Raw genomic sequence first — 19,333 nt, forward strand, 5'->3', positions numbered from 1 at the left:
CTTCACGTCCCTGTGAAACACGGCGAGATTGTGTATGCGAGGGTGCAGGGAGGTGATGGGCGACAGCACATCAGGAATCGAAGGGAGAACACAGCAGTCACTTTAATAGAGGACAGCCGGAGCAGAGAGGATGGTGAGCCCGGGCCTGTTCTGGTCATGGTTCTGCGGATGAGTCTTCTGGGGCCTGACAGAGTTCCAGCGTGGTTTTCACAAACATGAGGGCATGTTAAGGCAGTGCTTTTGTTAGAGGGGTGGAAGCATCTATGTCCAGAGACCATTTTAAAGGGATGGGCTCCAGGGCCTGCTTAAGGAACCTAGAGCAGAGACCAAAGGGAGCTCACAGACTGCATGCTCCCTGAGTTAAGAGAGGGAAGCGTGCGGCTCCTGTGTGAGGTAAGAGAGAGCGGACTCGAGAACCCCTTTCCAGACGGTGGTTTACTAGAGCGCAGCTAGGTAACGTTAGCCATCTCTCCCGAGGCCCGTAGACTGGCTGAGAGCACCGGGATCGCTGTGGACCTGGTGACCGTTCCCCACTGGAAGGCTGCGTAACAGAAACACGGTGTCAGAATGCGAAGGGACCTCAGAGGTCATCCTGTCCCTTGACGCTTTATTTCTTAGGAAACTGTGGTGCAGGGAGGCACAGTTACTTCTTTAAAGTGTGAAGTGGACGGTGGCTGTCCCCCTGAAGGTAGACCACAGCGAGTACCTGGGGAGGAAAGGCCAGGCCACGTAGGAGAGACCATTTTCCTTCCAGTGGCTGCGATTTGAGCCCACAGACATTTGGATTCGAGACCTAATACTGGGGATCATTATTTATTTAATTGGAAGAAAACACAGGGGTCATTTGCCTGTTTATGTGGGTCATGCTCCCTGTTGGAATTCCGGCAGAGAGTTGGGGAAATGTTACATGCCCTCTCCAGCCCTGAAACCAGGAGCCGAAGAATGCTCTTCTCTGGCCCTGCGTGTTTCTGACTTGTTTGACAAGCTCTAGTGAGCTACCAGATGTGGAAATTCTTTTCAGCCTGGGATAATTTATTTATCTGTTTATGTATTTTACCAGGAAAGTATCTATTGAGTTCTTGATACTCATTTGCAAGGAACTCCTGGGGGAGCAGTAGCAGTGTATAGTGTTACTTGAGTGTTTGATTTTTTTTTTTTTTAAGTCTGTCTGCTTTTACTTCAGACCTAAAGAGCTGGGAAATAAAATGCAACTTGTTCCTCCTCCCCTCCCCCGCCTTTAAGAGAGTTTAAAACATGTGGCAGAAAATGAGCCAGGCGGACTTGGCTGAGTGTATGAACCCGTGAATTTATTTTTCCTTTCATACTTTGATCCTCATTTCCAACCATAAAAATTATTAGTAGCACTTAAGTGTTGAACATTTTTCACCTGAGAGATGTGGAACGCTCCTGGCTAATAATACTGGTTATAAAGTCAGAACTTCATGTGGGGATGGGAGTTGGCTTAGAGTGACTGTGTGTTCGATACACGAAACACTGATGCCTTCCTTTTACTGCCTGGGTTATCCTGTGGGTGGTAGAGGCTGGTTGAACCTCTTGGGTGCTAATAAATTATGAGAATTTATATTATTTTGTTCACAACTCCCTTAGGGAATGGTGAGTATATATTTTCAGCGAATCATGGCAAGACAGCAAAATCGTATAGAATGGCCCACTTTTTATCTGGAGAACATAAAACCATTTCCGAGTGGGTTCTCCTGGTATAGGAAGAACCAAGAGGAAAGGTCCCAACAGGAGAATGAGCTCGGTGGTCACATGGGGCGGTTGGAAGGGGATTGAGGAGGGCGGAAGTTGGGTTTGGGTTAATGATGGAAACTAGGTTGGTCAGGCAATACAGGGCCAGCTGAAAAGCTTACTATTACAGGTTTGTACAAAGGTGTCTGGTCCAAGTGAATTCAAAACAACAGACACAGAAGACAGGGAAAGCCAGGTAGATGGAGGTGAAAGGTCTATAGACCTCATATTCAAATGGATTAAAGAACCAAAGAGAAGGAAAAGATAAGGCTTACCCATAGTTCATATTTAATTTGTGATGAGGGAGCTTGGGTAATTGGAGAATTCCAGAGTTAGTAACATTTAGAGATACCTATATACTTATCCAGGGAGAGCAGAGAGATGATGTATTCTGTGATTCTTAGTAAACTACCCCACCTTTTCTCTCCTCGCTAGAGGAGCCAAGAGGTGAAAACAGCCTACCATAGAATAGACTTCACAATCACCTCTCTTAAAAGCTAGCAGAAAACTTAAAAAAAAAAAAAAAAAAAAAAAGACTCTCTCTGTCCTGTTTGCTTCTCTCCCAGCCTTCTGCCGGTGAAAGTGCCACAGGGGCTGGGTCTGGGGAACAAATGAGTGTAAAACAAGTGTCAGACTGGGTCTAAAGATGGATTCTCGCAGACTTGTGGTTTGATCCTTCTGATAGGAAATTAACTGCTTTCCTCCCTAGCTGTAAGCCAGGTCCTGCATCTGAAGATGTGCTCAGGTTTGTTGGGAGTCCAGGAGGCTGTCTTCAGAGAAGATTTTCTTGATGGCACATGGAACCACCTATCTCATCCTGCCGTGGGCTCTAGGTTCATCCAGGGCACCAAGAAACTCTGTTCTGACATAGCCAAGACTAATAAAAAGGGAGCATCCCTGAAGGAGGGCTCAAAATTCGAGGGACATCCCTGTAGTAGGTGGATAATCTGATTATTGGAAGTGTCTCAGCCTTCAGAAAGAACCAGTACCAGAGATTTCCATTCTTTGACCTCTTGGCTGAGTCAGATCACTGAGAGAGTCCAGCATTTCTTTCTCTTCTCTGAATGATGGATGGTCCGCGTGGCCCCCAGCACTGGGATTCACAGTGAGCTGGGCCCATTTTTGGCATGCGCAAAGTCAAACCTTGCCAGGGCTGATCTGGGTCAGCATTTGTGCTGGGTCTGCCGCTAAAGCTTTACAGTGTTCCTAGAGCCATTTTGCCAAAGCGGAGCTTTTGAGAATTATACATTTCTTAGGACTTGTGGTGTGCCCTTCTCATTGAATATCTGGAGAAGTAGGTGGCTGGAAGCTCTTTGAACCTTGTGTATTTTATAGCTGAGTGAGCCTGGCTGTAAAATCCATGCACTGTTGAATATTGAAAAAGACATCTGTCTCTCTTTCTTTCCATTTTTCAATTTTCTTATGGACCCAAAGAATGGCCATCATAGAAACTGTTGTCTTCAGAAGAGGCGTGGGCCAGACGGCTCAGTTCAGTGAGTGTCCCTGCCCAGAAGGTATAGGCAGAGCCTCGCTCAGAGGAGACCCGTGGAGGACTGTGGGCAGAGGTGAGCGGCTCTTTCTTGAGAGAGTTCTCTCCCTGGGGTGTTGCTCATCGCCGCGGGCTCCCTGTGCTCAGCTGGAGGAGCACCGAGGAACGTGTCCCGTCTGTCCTATCCCCAGCTGGCACTGATTTACGCCCGGGGCCCCCGGGAGCCGCGGAGGCCGCGCCTGTGGGCCACCCGCCACCGCAGGAGCTGAAAGAGGACCCGAAGCCGCGGCCAGGAGCCCACAGAGGTGCTGAGAGGAGCCGCACTGCAGTTTGACCTCTCAGAGCTTTTCTAAAGCACCCAGTCCCCGCTGGAGAGTAAGTCAAACAAATATTAAGGGAAGGAAATCGAATATGTATGCTGAACATTGAAGCAACATCTGAGCGTTTAAGAAAGGGCCCAGTTGGGAATTACAGTAGAGTGACACTTTTTTCTTCCCCACTGAGCAAATTAAAATGACAAGGTCAGAATTTATTTTCCTAGCCATTAATGAAACCTCAGATGCTCCCTGTCCCAACGAGGGAGCGGGCTTCCAGCAGGCACATCTTACCACCGAGCGTGGCTCCTTGGCGCACACGTAGCCCACGTAAGTCAGGTGAGTGGGGTTCAGTATGGTTTCCACAAGCACTTATTCTGTGCCAGGCAGTGCTGGTGCTTTCCCGCCCTTTCTACTCCCGGCCCTGCGTGCTCCCCACTGTGCCCCAGCATCTGTCCTGTCTGCAGCCAGGTCCGGCCCACCTGGCTTTGTGGCTCCGTGCTTCAAGCACTAATGCTTATAATGTGGGATAGTTATTTTAAAGAGGTGTTGGTACACTTGATGGTTTAAAGAATGCATACTTTCCCTCGCCACATTCAAACGGAGATAGCTGCAAAGATATTCTAACCTGAAAGGATCCATATGTTTGAGGGTTATTGTTCCAAAAGCTGCCTGTTGTCTCCTTGGGATTGATTACAGGCTTTGGCTGCTCCAGGAATTCAGAGCCTTAGAATTCGGCGTAGGATTCGGGGATATGGGGAATTTGTCTTGCATGGGCTGCTTATCTGTCTTGATTTTGATAGAGTTGCTTCAAGGAGGTGTGTGGGCAGGACTTGGCCTAAGGCCAGGGGAAATGAAAGCCGCGGGGCCGTCCAGGGCTGTGAACGGCTCCGGCAGCTCTCGGGGACAGCATCTGTAGCTTTCCAGAGAACATTCTATGCTGCTCCCCAACGTGAAACTGCATCCTTCACTGCCAGTTGTAAACGGCGTTTGCAAGTTCATGGATTTGAGATGGTGGTTGTTGATGGCTACAGTGTTAAAGAGCAGTTGCCTGTTTGGGAAGAATAAGAAGAAAGCCTAAACGGTCAGAGTCGTCCACTGACTTTAGAACTGTCGTGACTGGGAACAAGGAGTCTTTAGAAAGCAAGATGGACCAGTTGGTGTCATGTTTACAGCTCCCCCTCCTAGGTCCTGTTTACTGCTTGGTGCTTGAAAATTGGTGCCTGGGGTTCCTGTTAATCACGACTGTAGTATGTTTGCTACTATCTCTTGACTGGTTTAGATCAGGAGTTGGCAACCTTAATTTCTAGGTTCCCAACCAGCCTTTGAGTTGGATTGAAGATCTGAGGGTTGCGGCGGAGGTCCTGCTCTCATGTTGACACTCTGCTCGTTTCCTACAGCCGGGCTACTAATTACACCCATGGCCTAGACCTCTGGGGCTGGATGGAAAAGCCCCCCTGACTCAGGGCAGTCCGTTCAAGCAGGATTGTGTCTGCCCTGTGGACTCCTCTGTGCCTAGTGCTTGACACAGAGTGGATGCTCGGAAAATATTTATTGACTGAATGAGTGAACTTAATGTGTTTGGACATTGAATTTTCTTACATGTAATTTCTGTGAGTAAAATTATAAGGAGTTGTTCAAAGTTAAATGATTCCGTATTCTGTATTCAGTGAGGGAATCCAAGTAGAGGTCATCTACTTGCTGGCCTGCCAAACACACATGGAAGGGTAATTTTGTACTAATTACTTACCTGGTTGGGGGCAGTGGGAATCTCAACCCTCACTTTGTAATTTAACTCTGTTCTCTTTAAAATGAAATCCATAAAGCTTTCCTCTTATCCTTGCTTTCCTACCCCCAACCCAGAAGTAATCTTACCATCCTCTTAACTCTTTTTTGTGCTTTTTCAATAGCATCCTTCCTTGCTTTCTTTCATCTCTAACTTTTTATGCATATGACGTTAGCTTTTCTAAATGGTAAGCTCCTCAGTAACAAGATATATGCTTTATTTTTGTATAAATTTTGAAGTGTAAGACAGTCCCTAAAAATTACACTGAGTGAGGGGCGCTGGGTAGCGTCCAAATCTTGACTTCGGCCCAGGTCATGACCTCAAGGTCGTGAGATCCAGCCCATCAGACTCTGCCTGAGTCTGCTTGAGATTCTCTGTCTCCCTCTGTCCTTCCCACCGTGTGTGCTTGTGCACAATCTCTCAAAATAGTTAATTTAAAAAATTAGGCTGAGTGAAAAAAGCCAATCCCCAAAGGTTACATCCTATGTGATTCCATTTATATAGGCTTCTTGAAATTACAGAATTACAGAAATGGAGAATGCGTTAGTGGTTGCCAGTGGATGGAGGGGAGGGTTCTCTAAAAGATCAGCAGGAGGGAGCCTTGGGGTGACGGGAATGCTCTGTATCTTAACTGTGTCTGTGTCAGTGTCAGCCTCATGTTGTGATGTCACGCTCTGGTTTTGCAATATGTTGCCATTGGGGGATACTGCATGAAGAGTACGCAGGATCTCTGTTCATTTATTTCTTTTTTTTTTTTAAAGATTTTATTTATTTATGTGACAGAGAGACAGTCAGTGAGAGAGGGAACACAGCAGGGGGAGTGGGAGAGGAAGAAGCAGGCCCATAGCGGAGGAACCCGATGTGGGACTTGATCCCGGTACGCCGGGATCACGCCCTGAGCCGAAGGCAGACGCTTTAACGACTGCGCTACCCAGGCGCCCCTGTTCATTTATTTCTTACAACTGCTTTTGAATTTGCAATTATCTCAAAATGTTTGATGAAAAAAATAGTGGTGGCTCGTAAGTACCTGTGAACTGAATGCATAAGTGAATTAACAGATAGGAATAGTCCAGTCTCTCCGTCCCTCGACTTCATGATTTTAGCTTGCTGTTGGACTGCCTTTTTAAAACTTGATATTAGGATTAATATTTTTAAGGTAGATGGAACAGCTGGACTTTAAAAAATATGCCTTTGAGGACATCCTTCTGATGGTTTGGACTTTATTCTAGTTTTTGCCTTTTATTGTAAGCCACCCCAAGTCACTTCTTGAAACTGCATGGGATATAAGTAAATAATTTGAAAGAGTCCCTCAACCTGCTTGATTACCCACCAGGAGATTATGGGGTTTAAGGAGACATATAGAGAGGGCATTGTGCTGAATGAACTCATTTCATAATCGTTTTGGAACTGCATTGGTGCTTAGCCAGGATTACGGAGTTTATGGTCAATGCCACTTCTTCCCTTTGCATGGTGAGAAGAAAACAGAGTTTTGGCCATTTTGCAGTAGCATCCCTGATTGCGAGTGATGGAAGTCACCAGGGCAGTGACTTGAAGTAAAGAGAGTTTCTCCCCTTGCTGTACAGAGCTCAGATCTTTGGTCCCCAGTCTTCTTTAAGTTGAGCCTCACCAAAATCAACTTGAGATTCTGAAGGCTCAGTAGTGGTTATTTATAAAAACTAGAGTCTCCGTTTGCATTCCTGCAGGATTTAAAGAGAGTAGCCATTTGACTTATGATCACTATTCTTCTAACTTCATTGAGCAATCCCCTGGGACCAGACTTAGAAATAGTATCCCCTCCCCAGAGTTGAGGTTATGGAAATAAAAATGATTGCATGTTTAGTGGGTCCTAAGGAGTGCAAGATTGGGAAACCCACGACCCAGTCCTGACCCATCCCTTCCTCCTCCCATCACCTCAGACTCACGTCTCTCCTTCCCTTTGTTATTACTTCTCAGGGGATTCATTGCCTCATGAAAAATAGTAGTTGAGTTTAATTTTTCATTCAGCAGCTTTTTGCTTGTATTTCCTTGTCTGTCCCAGAGCCTCACAGATTACAGGCTTCCAGCGGGCCCATGGATGTCCTATGTGGGATCCCACTAGACTGTTGCACCCCTGACAGGGGTTCCTTCTTTGAATGGTGCGAGCATGTGGCTTACTTTGCTAAATGGGAACCACATTCATGAAGAGCCTTCAGCTTTTAGAAGACAAGTACCAGGGGGAGCAAGGGTTTTGTGGGATCCTCCCTCCTCTCCCTCCCCCATTCTCCTCTCAGCTTGGGCAGCGTGCATGTGTGACTCTTTCCATGTCTGCACTAGCACCGGTGACGAACACGGACACTGACTGTGATTTCAGACACTACCACCTGACTTTGTTTCCCCAGTGAGGGACTGAGCTTAGGGAGATGAAGTGCTTTTGAGACTCAGAGGGGTGGGGAATCCTGCGACTTCACAAACAGATGCCCAGTCTGGGAGTTAGGACCGAGCTTAGGCTTGAATTAAAAGTGTAACATGGGGAGAGGCACTTCCTCATCTGTACGGAGAGGGAGCCGGACCGAACAAGCTCTGTCTTCCACATGTCTCCAGCTGCAGATCTCTGAGGTCGTGTGGGCAGGGTCAGCAGCTCCGACGGCCAAAGCGTGAATCTTCTCCTTCCCATCCGCAGAAGGCACCTGGTTGTGCCATCGGTGAGCTGGTACAGATGAGGGTGAGAATGTTTTAAAGTCACCTTCTCCAGCAGTGTCTTCCTAATTGTGGTTACCACTGTAAGATTGAACAGCACGCATTCCTCTATCAAATCTGGCCAGCCCCAGCCTGTCTCTTTTGCCTTCATCACTGGCCTAAGCCTGAAGAAAGAACTTGAAAGGAATGGAGAGCATGCCTCCCAGAACCAAGGCACTAACCTTCAGCTAGGCTGGGGCAAATAGGATTGCTGCCCAAATCCCAGAAGCCTTCCCATGATCCTGGCTTTCCTGCTTGGCTTATTTTAAGCAGATCGCTGCCTTGGGTTGGAAGGGTCTCTCAGGCAGACTGAAGTGATCTAACAGGTAAGTCTTAATATTTAACACAGCATGTACATGTATTTGTCAAAACCCATCAGCATTAGGGAACTTGGGGTGACAACTTCAGGGCTCCCTTGCTCTAGATGTCTAGCATTAGCATTTAATTGTGTCCCAGGTGTGGACAGAGGCTCTTTGGCTTTTTGCAAAGCACCCCCTTGACAAACACTACCAACCACCAGAGTGATTAAAAGCATGAGCTGGAAATGAAGCCAATCAGGCTGAAGCCCTCCGTTCCACTTCATTTCAGGAAATGCCAAATATGAAAGGTGAGCTCTGTTCCCAGCAGCCTGAGAGTGAATCTGATAACGGGCTCCTCTGTGGACACGAGCTAGGAATTGGAATGCAGCCAGCTAGCCCTTTCCCATCTGGGCAGCATGCAAGACAGGCCTGAGGGAAGAAGGGCCCCTAATTCAAAGACATTCTCAAGTTGGGATCCTTGCAGCTCTGCCTCCGCTGACGCACGCATGTGACCACAGGGTTTGGGCTGGCTCCTCGAGTTCTGTTCTACTTTGATGGTTGGGGATTGACAAGCCCGGGGGCGCGTGCAAGGACAGAGTGAAAGTCCGGCCCGGTTTGACGTGCCTTGCGTCCATGTTCCCCGTATTTCCCTCACCACTTCTTCGTCGGTCTCTGGGCTCCTGATTCCTGATACATATGGTATTCCTCTCACCCAGTAGCAATATCCCCGTGGAACCATGCCTTTGAAAGTGCGATGACTACAGCAGCCACTTCAGAGAGTTACTTTTCTCCTAAAGCTGACCCATGATTTCATAATTGTATATCCCAGATGGGCACCACCTGTTCTTACACCTTCCCCCTTCTCCCCTCCCCAGTCTGTTTCCTGAATCTGACTATGGTTAGCACACACCCTGGGTTTAAAATGCACTCTCCAAGCTGGCTTAGAGTAGAGTGCATTAGCTAGCGTCTTTTCAGGAACATTTATCGGGTACCCATATGTGTATGGCATTTTAAACCGAAGTTAAATAATGCAGGCCATGTACTTTAGAAATGTACACCTTACGACTGATCACAGTTGACGAGTTAGTTTCTTTGGGAATACGTTAGTAGGGAAAAAGACACAAGATCTTAGCCCTCCAGGGACATTAGATGGCACTTAATCCAAGTCCCTCTTTTGCAGATGGCAGAACGAAAGCAGGGCAGCCTGCGCTGGTGGCTTGCACGACTCCTCAGTGGCAGAGCTGGTCCTGGCTCATCCCCTCCAGCCGGGTCCCTGCGGCACACTTTTTCATAGCATGTAATCTAGGCTGCTGCCTGTGCCTTTGAAACAAAGGTAGAAGACCTTAGTTTGATCAGCTAGCATGAGGAATCTGCAAAAAGACCTCTGGAAGTTGAAGGAAAGAGAGAAAGAATAGATGGATAACTCTGAAAAGAGCCCAGCGAGTGCAGCTGGGCGTCCAGAGAAGAGCAGATTTCCAAGAAATGGTTAGGACCAAGATTGTAAACATTCGAGTGGAAGGAAGCAGTTACAGCATGGTATTACGTTGTTACAATCTCCATTGGAATAGTGATGTGGAAATAGGCCCCAAATGTAAGGACCATTAGATTATTGCCAAGCCCCTAACTAAGGCATAGAGTTTTAATGGAGGCTGTGTCTTCAAAGTCGTGCGTGATTAAAGATAGATGAGGATGGTGTATACGGAGGACTTGAACAGTACAGGCAAGCCGTTGAGTAATGGCCTATGACCCGAGCCTGGCCGGTGGAGCACTATTCCTGGAACTCCAGGGAGAGAATGTGACGTTTCCGACACCCGCACTGCAGTATGCAAAGGCATCTGTTCGTAATGACAGAAGGCTGGCCCCAGAGCATTTCCCCGAGGTAAAAAGAAAAAGCTGAGTTCGAGTGGGAGGTGGGTAGTGGTGAGGAGAAGGGTGGAATTTGAGTTCTCGCTCTCTTGGCTGGGAAGATGCTTTACTGTCTACATAATTGACTTCGTACTACACTGGGGCTCGATTAGAGAGGACCCATCCTGCGCGGCCCTACTCCGTTTTGATCCCGTAGTCAGCTGCGGAGTTATAGATGAAGTGACAAGGATGCTATCTTGATTGTATCCAGCTGCCTGGAGTAAGTCAAGGGCAGAGGGGCCCCGCGTGAGGAACAGCGCTCACTAACGGCTCCAAAGGAATCTGAATTTCAGGACACCTCTGATGCTTTTAGAACGGCGTAGTTTAGCATTCTGTGACCCAGTGTCACCCAATTAAGTCCCTGTGGAGAGAAGTCTGATAAGTGGCTTCGGCTAACAGGAAGAAGATTGAAATCCTAACAGCATTTGACCCTAAAACGGAGCCAGTGTTATTAGGATTGCTGCAAACGGGGGCTTGAAAAGAAGGGCCCTTGGGAAAGTACATGGATTGGAGAGCTGTGTAGACTCAAAGTAGCCACGGGGTGGAGGAAAATGCGGCTTCCATCCAGCAGGGGTGCCGACCGAATGGATGCCTTCCTGTCCCCCCAGCCCTTTTCCCCCACTGCGTCCATCCCTGGTGGGTAGTGCAGTGACTTGTGCTTGGAGCCTTTCCGAACGTCTTTAATTCCACGGAGGGGGACCGGTGACTGTGGTACCAGTGTGCCTTGAACGGGCAGGTGCTCGGTGCTGACAAAAGGAAACTGGCAGTGCCTGTGATGGAGTGCGCCCAGGCCCACAGACCGAACAGAAGCTACGGCTTGCATACTGCGTTGTTGCTCTGGGCTCTATAAAACTGTAATAGTATCATGTTATTTTAATCTACTGAAATCCAAACCCCAGAGTAGGAACGCAGCAGCAGCCTCACACATCTGAGGAAATGTTCGACATGGCTTCGTTTGTCTGCAGCTATTATGATGGCGGCTGTGGCTGATTAACTCTGTTGGGTACAACATGGTGTTAATGAGGCCAAGGCTGTGGGTTTGAGAGGCCTGTTAGGTGAACTGGTTTCACACAAAGGAAACCCCAGACCACGCTCAAGACCCGGGTCAGATATCCCACAAAAGCGTGTGGATGATCACAGGAGGACTGGGGAGGACAGTGTAATGACTCAGCGAATACCGCTTACCCGCTTCTGGAAAAGCAGTTTAAAACATGTGCTTTAGCGATGGTGAATTATTGCTGTGATCTTCACGTGCAAAGGATATCACATTATTATTAATGGTAACTGTTGATCAGTACTGTCTCAGACTTCCTTTCCGAATTAAGGAGAACACAAGCTCTGCCTGTGAGGGGAAGAGAAAGGATCTCCAGTCCCTTCTTTCATTCTCAACTCTTTCGCCCGCGGAGATTTTGTCCATTCGAGCGTTGCATGGATGTGGAGGGAATGCTGTCCCGTGCGGGCACTGCCCTTTGTGGGCGTCGGGGCAGCCTCCGCGTGCTGCAGCACGTGACCATACAACTTACATATATGCGGGTGAATACATGACAACGATAATATTAATTTAAAATACACAAATAGGATAGCCTGTTGGTTGAGTTACCCTCAACCAGATCTTTCTCAACTTACCAGAGGGTTATCCGATAAACCCGTTGTAAGTTGAGGCTCCTGACTTCGTTCATTCAGTTAAGCATCTCAGTTTCAGCTCAGGTCATGAACTCAGGGTTGTGAGATTGAGCCCCACGTGCGGCTCTATGCCGGTTGTGCTTGTTCCTCTCCCTCTGCTCCTCCCCTTGCTTGTATACTCTCTCTCTTCGTCTCTAAAATAAATAAATCAATGAAATCTTAAAAACAAAAGTGCTCACATTAGCCTACAGTTGGGCAAAATCATCTAACACAAAGCCCATTTTATAATAATGAAGCATTGAGTATCTCCTGTAACTTATTGAGTACGGAAAGCAATAGCTATCTGAGTACAGGATGGTTTTACGTGTATTGATTGTTGACCCTCGTGATTGCGGGGCTGACTGGGAGCTGCAGCTCGATGCCAGTGCCCAGCTATCTTGAGCGAGGATCGTACCGCATACCCCTGGCCCAGGAAAAGATCCAAATTCAAAAATTTGAAGTAGGTTTCTACTGAATGCATATTGCTTTTTTACCACCGTCAAGTTGAAAAATCATAAGTTGAACTATTGTCAGTTAGGGACCATCTGTTCTCTAATATTCTTTTAGGAATAGTCCTGTTAAAGATACTGTGTAAATAATGGTTTGGAAGGGCGAGAGTGGAAGCAGGGACATGAGTTAGAGGCCTGTTAACAACAGTGTAGGTGAGAGATGATGATGGTTTGAGCTAGAGAGAGGGGTGGGAGAATTGGCCAGAGGTGATCAGAAATAGAGCCAGCAAGACTTGCTGATGGATGGGGTGTGGGGAAGAAGGAAAGGAAAGAATAAAGACTGACTTGTAGCTTTTTGGCTGGAGCGGTTGGGTAGGTGATTTACTGAGATGGAGAGGATTGAGAGAAGGGCTTATCCGGGGATAGGGACTCAAGAGTTATGCACTGGACATTTTAAGTTTGAGATGCCTATTATTCATTCAGTTGAAGATTTTAAGTGGTTGTTTATCTCAGGAACATTCTGGGCCAAACAAATTTAGAGATCAGTAGATTAGGGAAGGTGATTGGAACTAGTTGAAATGACTCAGATTTTTTAAGGAAGAGACTAGGGCACAGGACTGGACCCTCAGGAGCTCTGTGGTTTAGAGGCCCAGTAAAGGATGAGGAATCATGATTGCTGAGAAGTGGCCCCATGAACAGCTGCTAAGTTGTCGATACTCCTTAATGGCACGAACTTCCTTTTCTTTCAGTTAAGGCTAAACTAAATTATACAGAAATACATGGGGAAAGATATTGGAAGTACGTCACCCCCCAGCATACCACATTCTGTTTCACAAAACTGTATCTAAGAGCCTTCCCAAATACAGAGATCAAGTTTTTGTTTTCAGTATGTTACACATTATAGAATCAGACACGTTCTCTGTACATGAGGCTTCTAAAAGGTCATAACGATGGTTGTGTGCTTCAGGGAACTAGGGTTTAAAAAAAATTTTTGTTTAGAAACAGACTTCCTGGGGTACCCGGATGGTGTCGTCAGTGAAGCGTCCAACTCTTGGTTTCAGCTCAGGTCATGATCTCAGGATCACGAGATGGAACCCCACATCGGGCTATGCGCTGGGTGTGGAGTTGGCTTAAGACTTTCTCTCCCTCTGCCCGTCCCCACTGCTTGCTCTCTCGCTCACTCTCTCTAAATAAATAAATCTTTAGAAACAGACTAAGTTTTCACGATCACCAGATTTATTATAAATGAAGACAGTCTGTTAAGCGTCTGCCTTCGGCTCAGGTCATGATCCCAGCGTTCTGGGATCCAGCCCTGGTCAGGCTCCCTGCTCAGCGGGGAGTCTGCTTCTCCCTCTCCCTCCGCCCTTGCCCCCCCCCATTTGTGTGCTCATTCTCTCTCCCTCTCATGAATAAAATCTAAAAAAACATGAGTGAGGACTGTCGAGTTGCAGGGATCCTTGTATTCTTCGTGTGTGTGTGCATTAAGAGTGGCACCTGCTTCCTTCATCATTTGTGAAGAGATTACCTACCTTGGCCCAAATAAGTGAGCTGTTACTACATGACTTGACATTTCCCAGCAACAGCAGGAGGATTTGGAGGAAATTAGAATCTACATCTATCTTTGAATATTGGTAGAATAACTAGCCCCTGTTTAAGGGAACATCTTCAGAAGCCCATGGCTCTGGGAGTCTGTCTGTACCGTTTGGGTAACGTAGCGCTGTGTTTGGTCACCGTCTGAACAGGGAAGTGATTATGGATGTGTTTCTCCCTCAGGTCTGGCGGGAGTTTCCTGACCGCTTAGTGGGTTACCCGGGTCGTCTGCACCTCTGGGACCACGAGATGAATAAGTGGAAGTATGAATCTGAGTGGACCAATGAGGTGTCCATGGTGCTCACAGGGGCAGCTTTTTATCACAAGGTAAGGGAGGAGGGCAGGCCGGGACAGGTAGGTCCGAGGTGACAAAACTGCACGCATGACACTTGTTCTGTGTGGCCCAGTTGAATTTCTGCTGAGTTTGGAAAAATGTCCTGCTCAGAGGGCTTACAGAGGCCATGTAGTCGAGTGTGTCAACTAGACTTAGTTAAGAAAGAAAGAAAGAAAGAAAGAAAGAAAGAAAGAAAGAAAGAAAGAAAAGAAAGAAAGAATTTTTAAGTTATTTTTCTTATTATACAAATCATGCATGCTCATAATAGAAAATATGGAAAATTCATAACAAATGTTACCATATAAGAAAAGTCACACACACACGTCACTCATAGTCCTGTTACTTAGAGGTGACCATTGTTACTGTCTAGATGTTTTCTCCAGTTTGCCTTCTATTTACTTATTCACATATAGAGACAATTGTAAACATTCTCATTAGCCTGCTTTTTGCATGTATTAGGAGTTTTTTTAACATCAGCATTCCTTCATAACATAATTGCTAATATACTATTGTACTGATACCCATAAATCATGTGTAACTATTCTGTCACTGGATATTTAGATTGTCTCAAATTTTTGTGTGTGGCTATTCTAGATAATGCTTAATAGCTAATGCTTAAATAGTGATCAATATCTGTTTTCGTAACTGTGTGTACTGGTGATCATTATTTTTTATAGATTTCTAGAAGTAGAATTATATCAAAGGAAATGAACACTTGGGGGAAGTTTTGAGATATATGTCTGTTGTTTTCAGTATTGTTTGTGCCAGTTTATACTCCCACCAACAAAATATAAAACTATCTTACTATAATCCCCACTTGCATGAAATATGTAAAAAGGAAAAATCAGACTGAGCTGTTTTGGTAAATGAAAAAGGATCTTACTATTTTCGCTCTGATTTGACTACTGTGGTTGAAATCCCTTTGTGTCTTTTGTATTTCCTCTCTTAGAATTGTCACTTCACCTTTTTGACTCTTTTTCATTAGGGAGAGGTTGAAAGAGGATGCTTGGGACTTTAGAATATTCAGGTTGAGGGGAGAGTGCCCCGGGAGCGTGTGGTCGACTGAGCCGTTACCTGCTCCGTTGTCAGCAGCGGCACGAGCCACTGCCGTCAGGAGTCGCCTCTGCATCTGGCCGCCCCGGTGCCGTTCCCGGAGCGGAGCTGTAGTACAGTGATGGCATGTTGGTTTCTCAGCCCCCCTGCTGCGTATTTTTCAGGGCTCTCAATCCAGAAATGGGTTTTTGTTCTTAGCAATAATTAAATAAGTAAGTGAGATTCATAATTTGTGGGGTTGGTTTATGGTTGTACACTGTGTACACTTCCCCCCCCCCATGAATTTCTGCAGTATCTCACACTTGTAGGTTATGACAGCTTCAGAACTGCCTCATTCTGGGGCGCGTGGGTGGCTCAGCTGGTTGAACATCTGACTCTTGATTTCGGCTCAGGTCATGATCTCAGGGTCCTGGGTTCGAGTTACGCATCAGGCTCTGCACTCAGCACGGAGCCTGCTTGTCTCTCCCTCTCTCTCTCTCCCTCTCCCTCTGCCCCTCCCCCTACTCAAACACACACACACTCTCTCTCAAACAAATCTTAAAAAAAAAATAGAATTGCCTCTTTTTATATTTTCCTTTAAAAAGCGCACACCTTTGCAGTGTCAGTGCACTAGGAGTCTATCTCTGTTTGTATGTGCAGTCTGTAGACAGAACGTAGCACACAGGATCGAGCACTGTGGCTCAAGGAGAAGAACTGAGCAGAGATCAGTGTGTAGGATGTCTCTGACTGATATTTTACTTATTAAACAGATGATACATGAGTCCAAAAGGCCTGCATCCTCCAAGGGCTTCACACTCTGTCTCTCTTCTGCTTACAATTGGGGATTTTTAAAAGAATGACAGTATGAAAGATTCTTGGTCATCTGACCAAAAGCATTCTAATACTTCTTACAGCCTTGTGATTATTCAAGAGAAAGCTTGTCCCCATGCCCTGATTAAGTTGTCCTTCGACTGTCAACCACAGGGCACTGCTATTTGAATCTTTCTTCTTTTTGTCTCACCTGACAGTATTTTAATTACCTATATACCTACAAAATGCCTGGGGATATCAAGAACTGGGTGGATGCACATATGAACTGTGAAGACATTGCCATGAATTTCCTGGTGGCTAACGTCACAGGGAAAGCTGTCATCAAGGTAAGGCGTCCCGGTCCAGCTCTGCCACTGATTTTGTGATCTTGCACAAGTTTCAGTTTCTCTGAGCCTGAGAAATGCTCATAAATATATATGAAGCATTGGATTACATGAACTTTAAACTCCCTTCTAGCTTTAAGATTCTGTGGTTGATGCAGTCACATTGTAACATTGAAGCTAGGCTTTGATAATTTAAACATATTTTCTTTTTTTATATGGTTTCTTTAGTTATAGTTTTTAATCTCTGAGATAAAGGCTGCGATGGTCAGTCTACGAATCATGTTTTTAAAAAACCTTTAATTGTATTCTCAAATCTGATTTGGAATCTAGATCTGTTAAAGAATGCAACTTCCGTCTTTCTTAAGGTGGCTGGGTTTTATTTTTAAAGACATTGAGAAGATAGTACACCTTGTCCAGTTACAACTGTAATTTTTCTAAACATTGTTTTTAAATATCAATCACGAGTTTTTGAAAGTATCTTTGCCAAAACATATTAAAAGCTGAGAGTACATAAGGATCCCACGGGGATCTCTGTATCTGTAATGGGTGTCTATTCCTGAAATGTAGGTTTTGCTTGAACCAGATCCCCAGATGTAGAGAGAGTTTACTTCTTTTTATGAGTGGAATTGTCCTGACCTTTTTTCCTTCTGGATTAGAATTCCATATAAAAATGGGCAAAAGTGGCTTCTCGGCCAGATTGCTGTACTGGAATCTTCCCATACCGGAAGCTTACATTGGAAGTGTGGTATGGCCTTCCGCACTGATTTTCATGCTATGAATTGATGGGAGAAGCCGGATTAAGCCAGAGTGACTGAAGGAGGAGAAAGAGTCCCTGTCTGTGCTCTGTAATCTTGGTCCGGGCCTCACCCTGTCCCAGCCTCTGACTCAGCTTTGACTGCAGGAAAAAGGGACACAATGTCAATCACAAAACTAGTTTTAAAGGAACCCCTCTTATCTCCAAAATTGCTTTTTGATGTGCTTCAAGATATTTTTAGCTGCGCCTGCTTACTCTGGACAGTCGTTCCGCCATCTGTGTGCTTCTTGGCCTGGCCTTAGTTATCTAGCTTTCCCTCCTCCCCCCACCCCCCATCTCGTTACTGTTTACTTAGCTTCACTAGGTTAGGATAATAGTCTCCCTGGGTTTGCTAAGAAAATCATTAGAAGTTTAAGGTTTGGGAGAGCAGGAGGGAGAGTCAGGGAAAAGAATTCAGAGGGTGGGGGGGGACCATTGGATTTTTTTCCTGATTGAAGGGAATTACAAAATAACCTGGCATCTTCAACAGCATGGCGCTGCTCATAGCATTTGCCATTAGCTGGAAGAAGGAAAAAGAGTGCCTGTTGGAACTAAGGTTACGGTGAAAGTTATGGGAAGCTGTATTTCATCGCCCTTATGGCTGTAAGAACAAATGGTGTTTATACAAGGACCTTGGCAGTGAGAAAACAGTCATTAAACAGGAATTAAGGAGCTTGTCATCACCACTTCTTTCCAGTTACAGAAGGCAAAAGCCCTCCAAGCCTTTTTTATTGGGCCCTTGTGAGTTCTGCTGTTTCCAAGCCAGACGGAATTGAATGGAGGAATGGTGAGGTGTGTGCGCGCGCGTGTGTGTGCATGCACGCCCGCGCATGCCCATATACGGGCGCACGTGTGCGTGTGGCGGGAGCAGGCAGCTCAGCTTACAGAACAGGAGCATGCATAGCGGTGTCACAAGCATGATGTTATTGTCCTTGGCACTGACAGCCAGGTATATTTTTGTGCTTCTCTGGCAGGTAACACCACGAAAGAAATTCAAGTGTCCTGAGTGCACAGCCATTGATGGGCTTTCTCTTGACCAGACACACATGGTGGAAAGGTGAGTGAGCCTCTAACCAGAAGTCTGCCCTAGCCTCTGATCCCCATTTCCTGCCTTGGGCCTGTTAATGGGACTTGTTGGAGATATAAGGACAGCAGCTGGTAGCCATAGTCACCTCCTTCTGCACTGTGGGAATTGGGTTAGTTCAAGCCCAGGTCACCCAAAGAATTAATTTGGAATGCTACTCACTCAATTTGTAATGGCTGGAAGGGTCTTAAAAATATAGCTGGCCTTACGCTCCAGAAGTCAGATTCTCCGTGTGGACTAAGCAGTTAACCAAGTCCGCAGTCATTTGAGTGGAAGCTAGTTAATTCCAAGAAAATAGCAGATTGTTTTGCAGGATAGTGTCTCCATGTGACAGTAGATGTTTGATTAGAAAGAATTAAACCAAACCCAGAGACAAATTACCTTTGCCGACCAAAAGACCTACCAAGAACAGAATCGAAAGCACAGCTCTTTGCATTAGAGAGAGATGAGCAAGGCAGCTCGGAGATATCCTTTTATCTCAGTCCGGTCAGTTACTCAACAAGCACGCCTTTGTGTGGAGGATGATACCGAGCCTTGTAGGAGAGTGTGAAACAAATGCGAGGCGTACATCCTCCCCCAGGACCGTGATAATCTTAGCGTAGCCTCATCATTCTCGCTTGCATCCCAAAGGTCCCCAAGCTTGGCATCTCCAGAATCAAACCTCATTCTCCCAAAAGGCAGCTCCTTCCATGAGACCGCAAGCTTGGACATCCAGTGGCACTGTTGTCAAGGGACCAGGGCGCACTCTGTGTTAGTGTCGCCTTATACAGTAAGATATCTAGTCAGGTTTGCACAGGCTCATACGGGTCTTCTCACAGCGTCCATTTCTGAAGGGAATCAGCCCTGTTCAAGTCCTTAAAGCCTGGAGGATTTTCTGATATGAAAGTTGTTTCACTTGGCCTGGATTCTTCTGTGATGCTTTCATCCTCCTTGTTTCTTATTCTTACCCTCTAAATAATCCTTTCCTCTTTCATG

At 46.1% G+C, this 19,333-nt stretch overlaps 1 protein-coding gene across 3 annotated transcripts in view; it reads left to right on the forward strand.

Moving 5' to 3' along the window:
• The window catches only part of LOC113265012 (exostosin-2), a 158,257-nt gene that overhangs the window by 133,028 nt on the left and 5,896 nt on the right, over window positions 1-19,333 (forward strand). For all 3 annotated transcript variants that reach the window (XM_044389005.3, XM_026512069.4, XM_057317067.1), the window contains 3 exons: window positions 14,145-14,288; window positions 16,356-16,484; window positions 18,249-18,331. In XM_044389005.3, the coding sequence (XP_044244940.2) occupies window positions 14,145-14,288; window positions 16,356-16,484; window positions 18,249-18,331 (356 nt within the window). The remainder of the gene's footprint in view (window positions 1-14,144; window positions 14,289-16,355; window positions 16,485-18,248; window positions 18,332-19,333) is intronic.

Source organism: Ursus arctos, unplaced genomic scaffold (assembly GCF_023065955.2).
Source record: "Ursus arctos isolate Adak ecotype North America unplaced genomic scaffold, UrsArc2.0 scaffold_23, whole genome shotgun sequence".
NCBI classification, from domain to species: Eukaryota; Metazoa; Chordata; class Mammalia; order Carnivora; family Ursidae; genus Ursus; species Ursus arctos.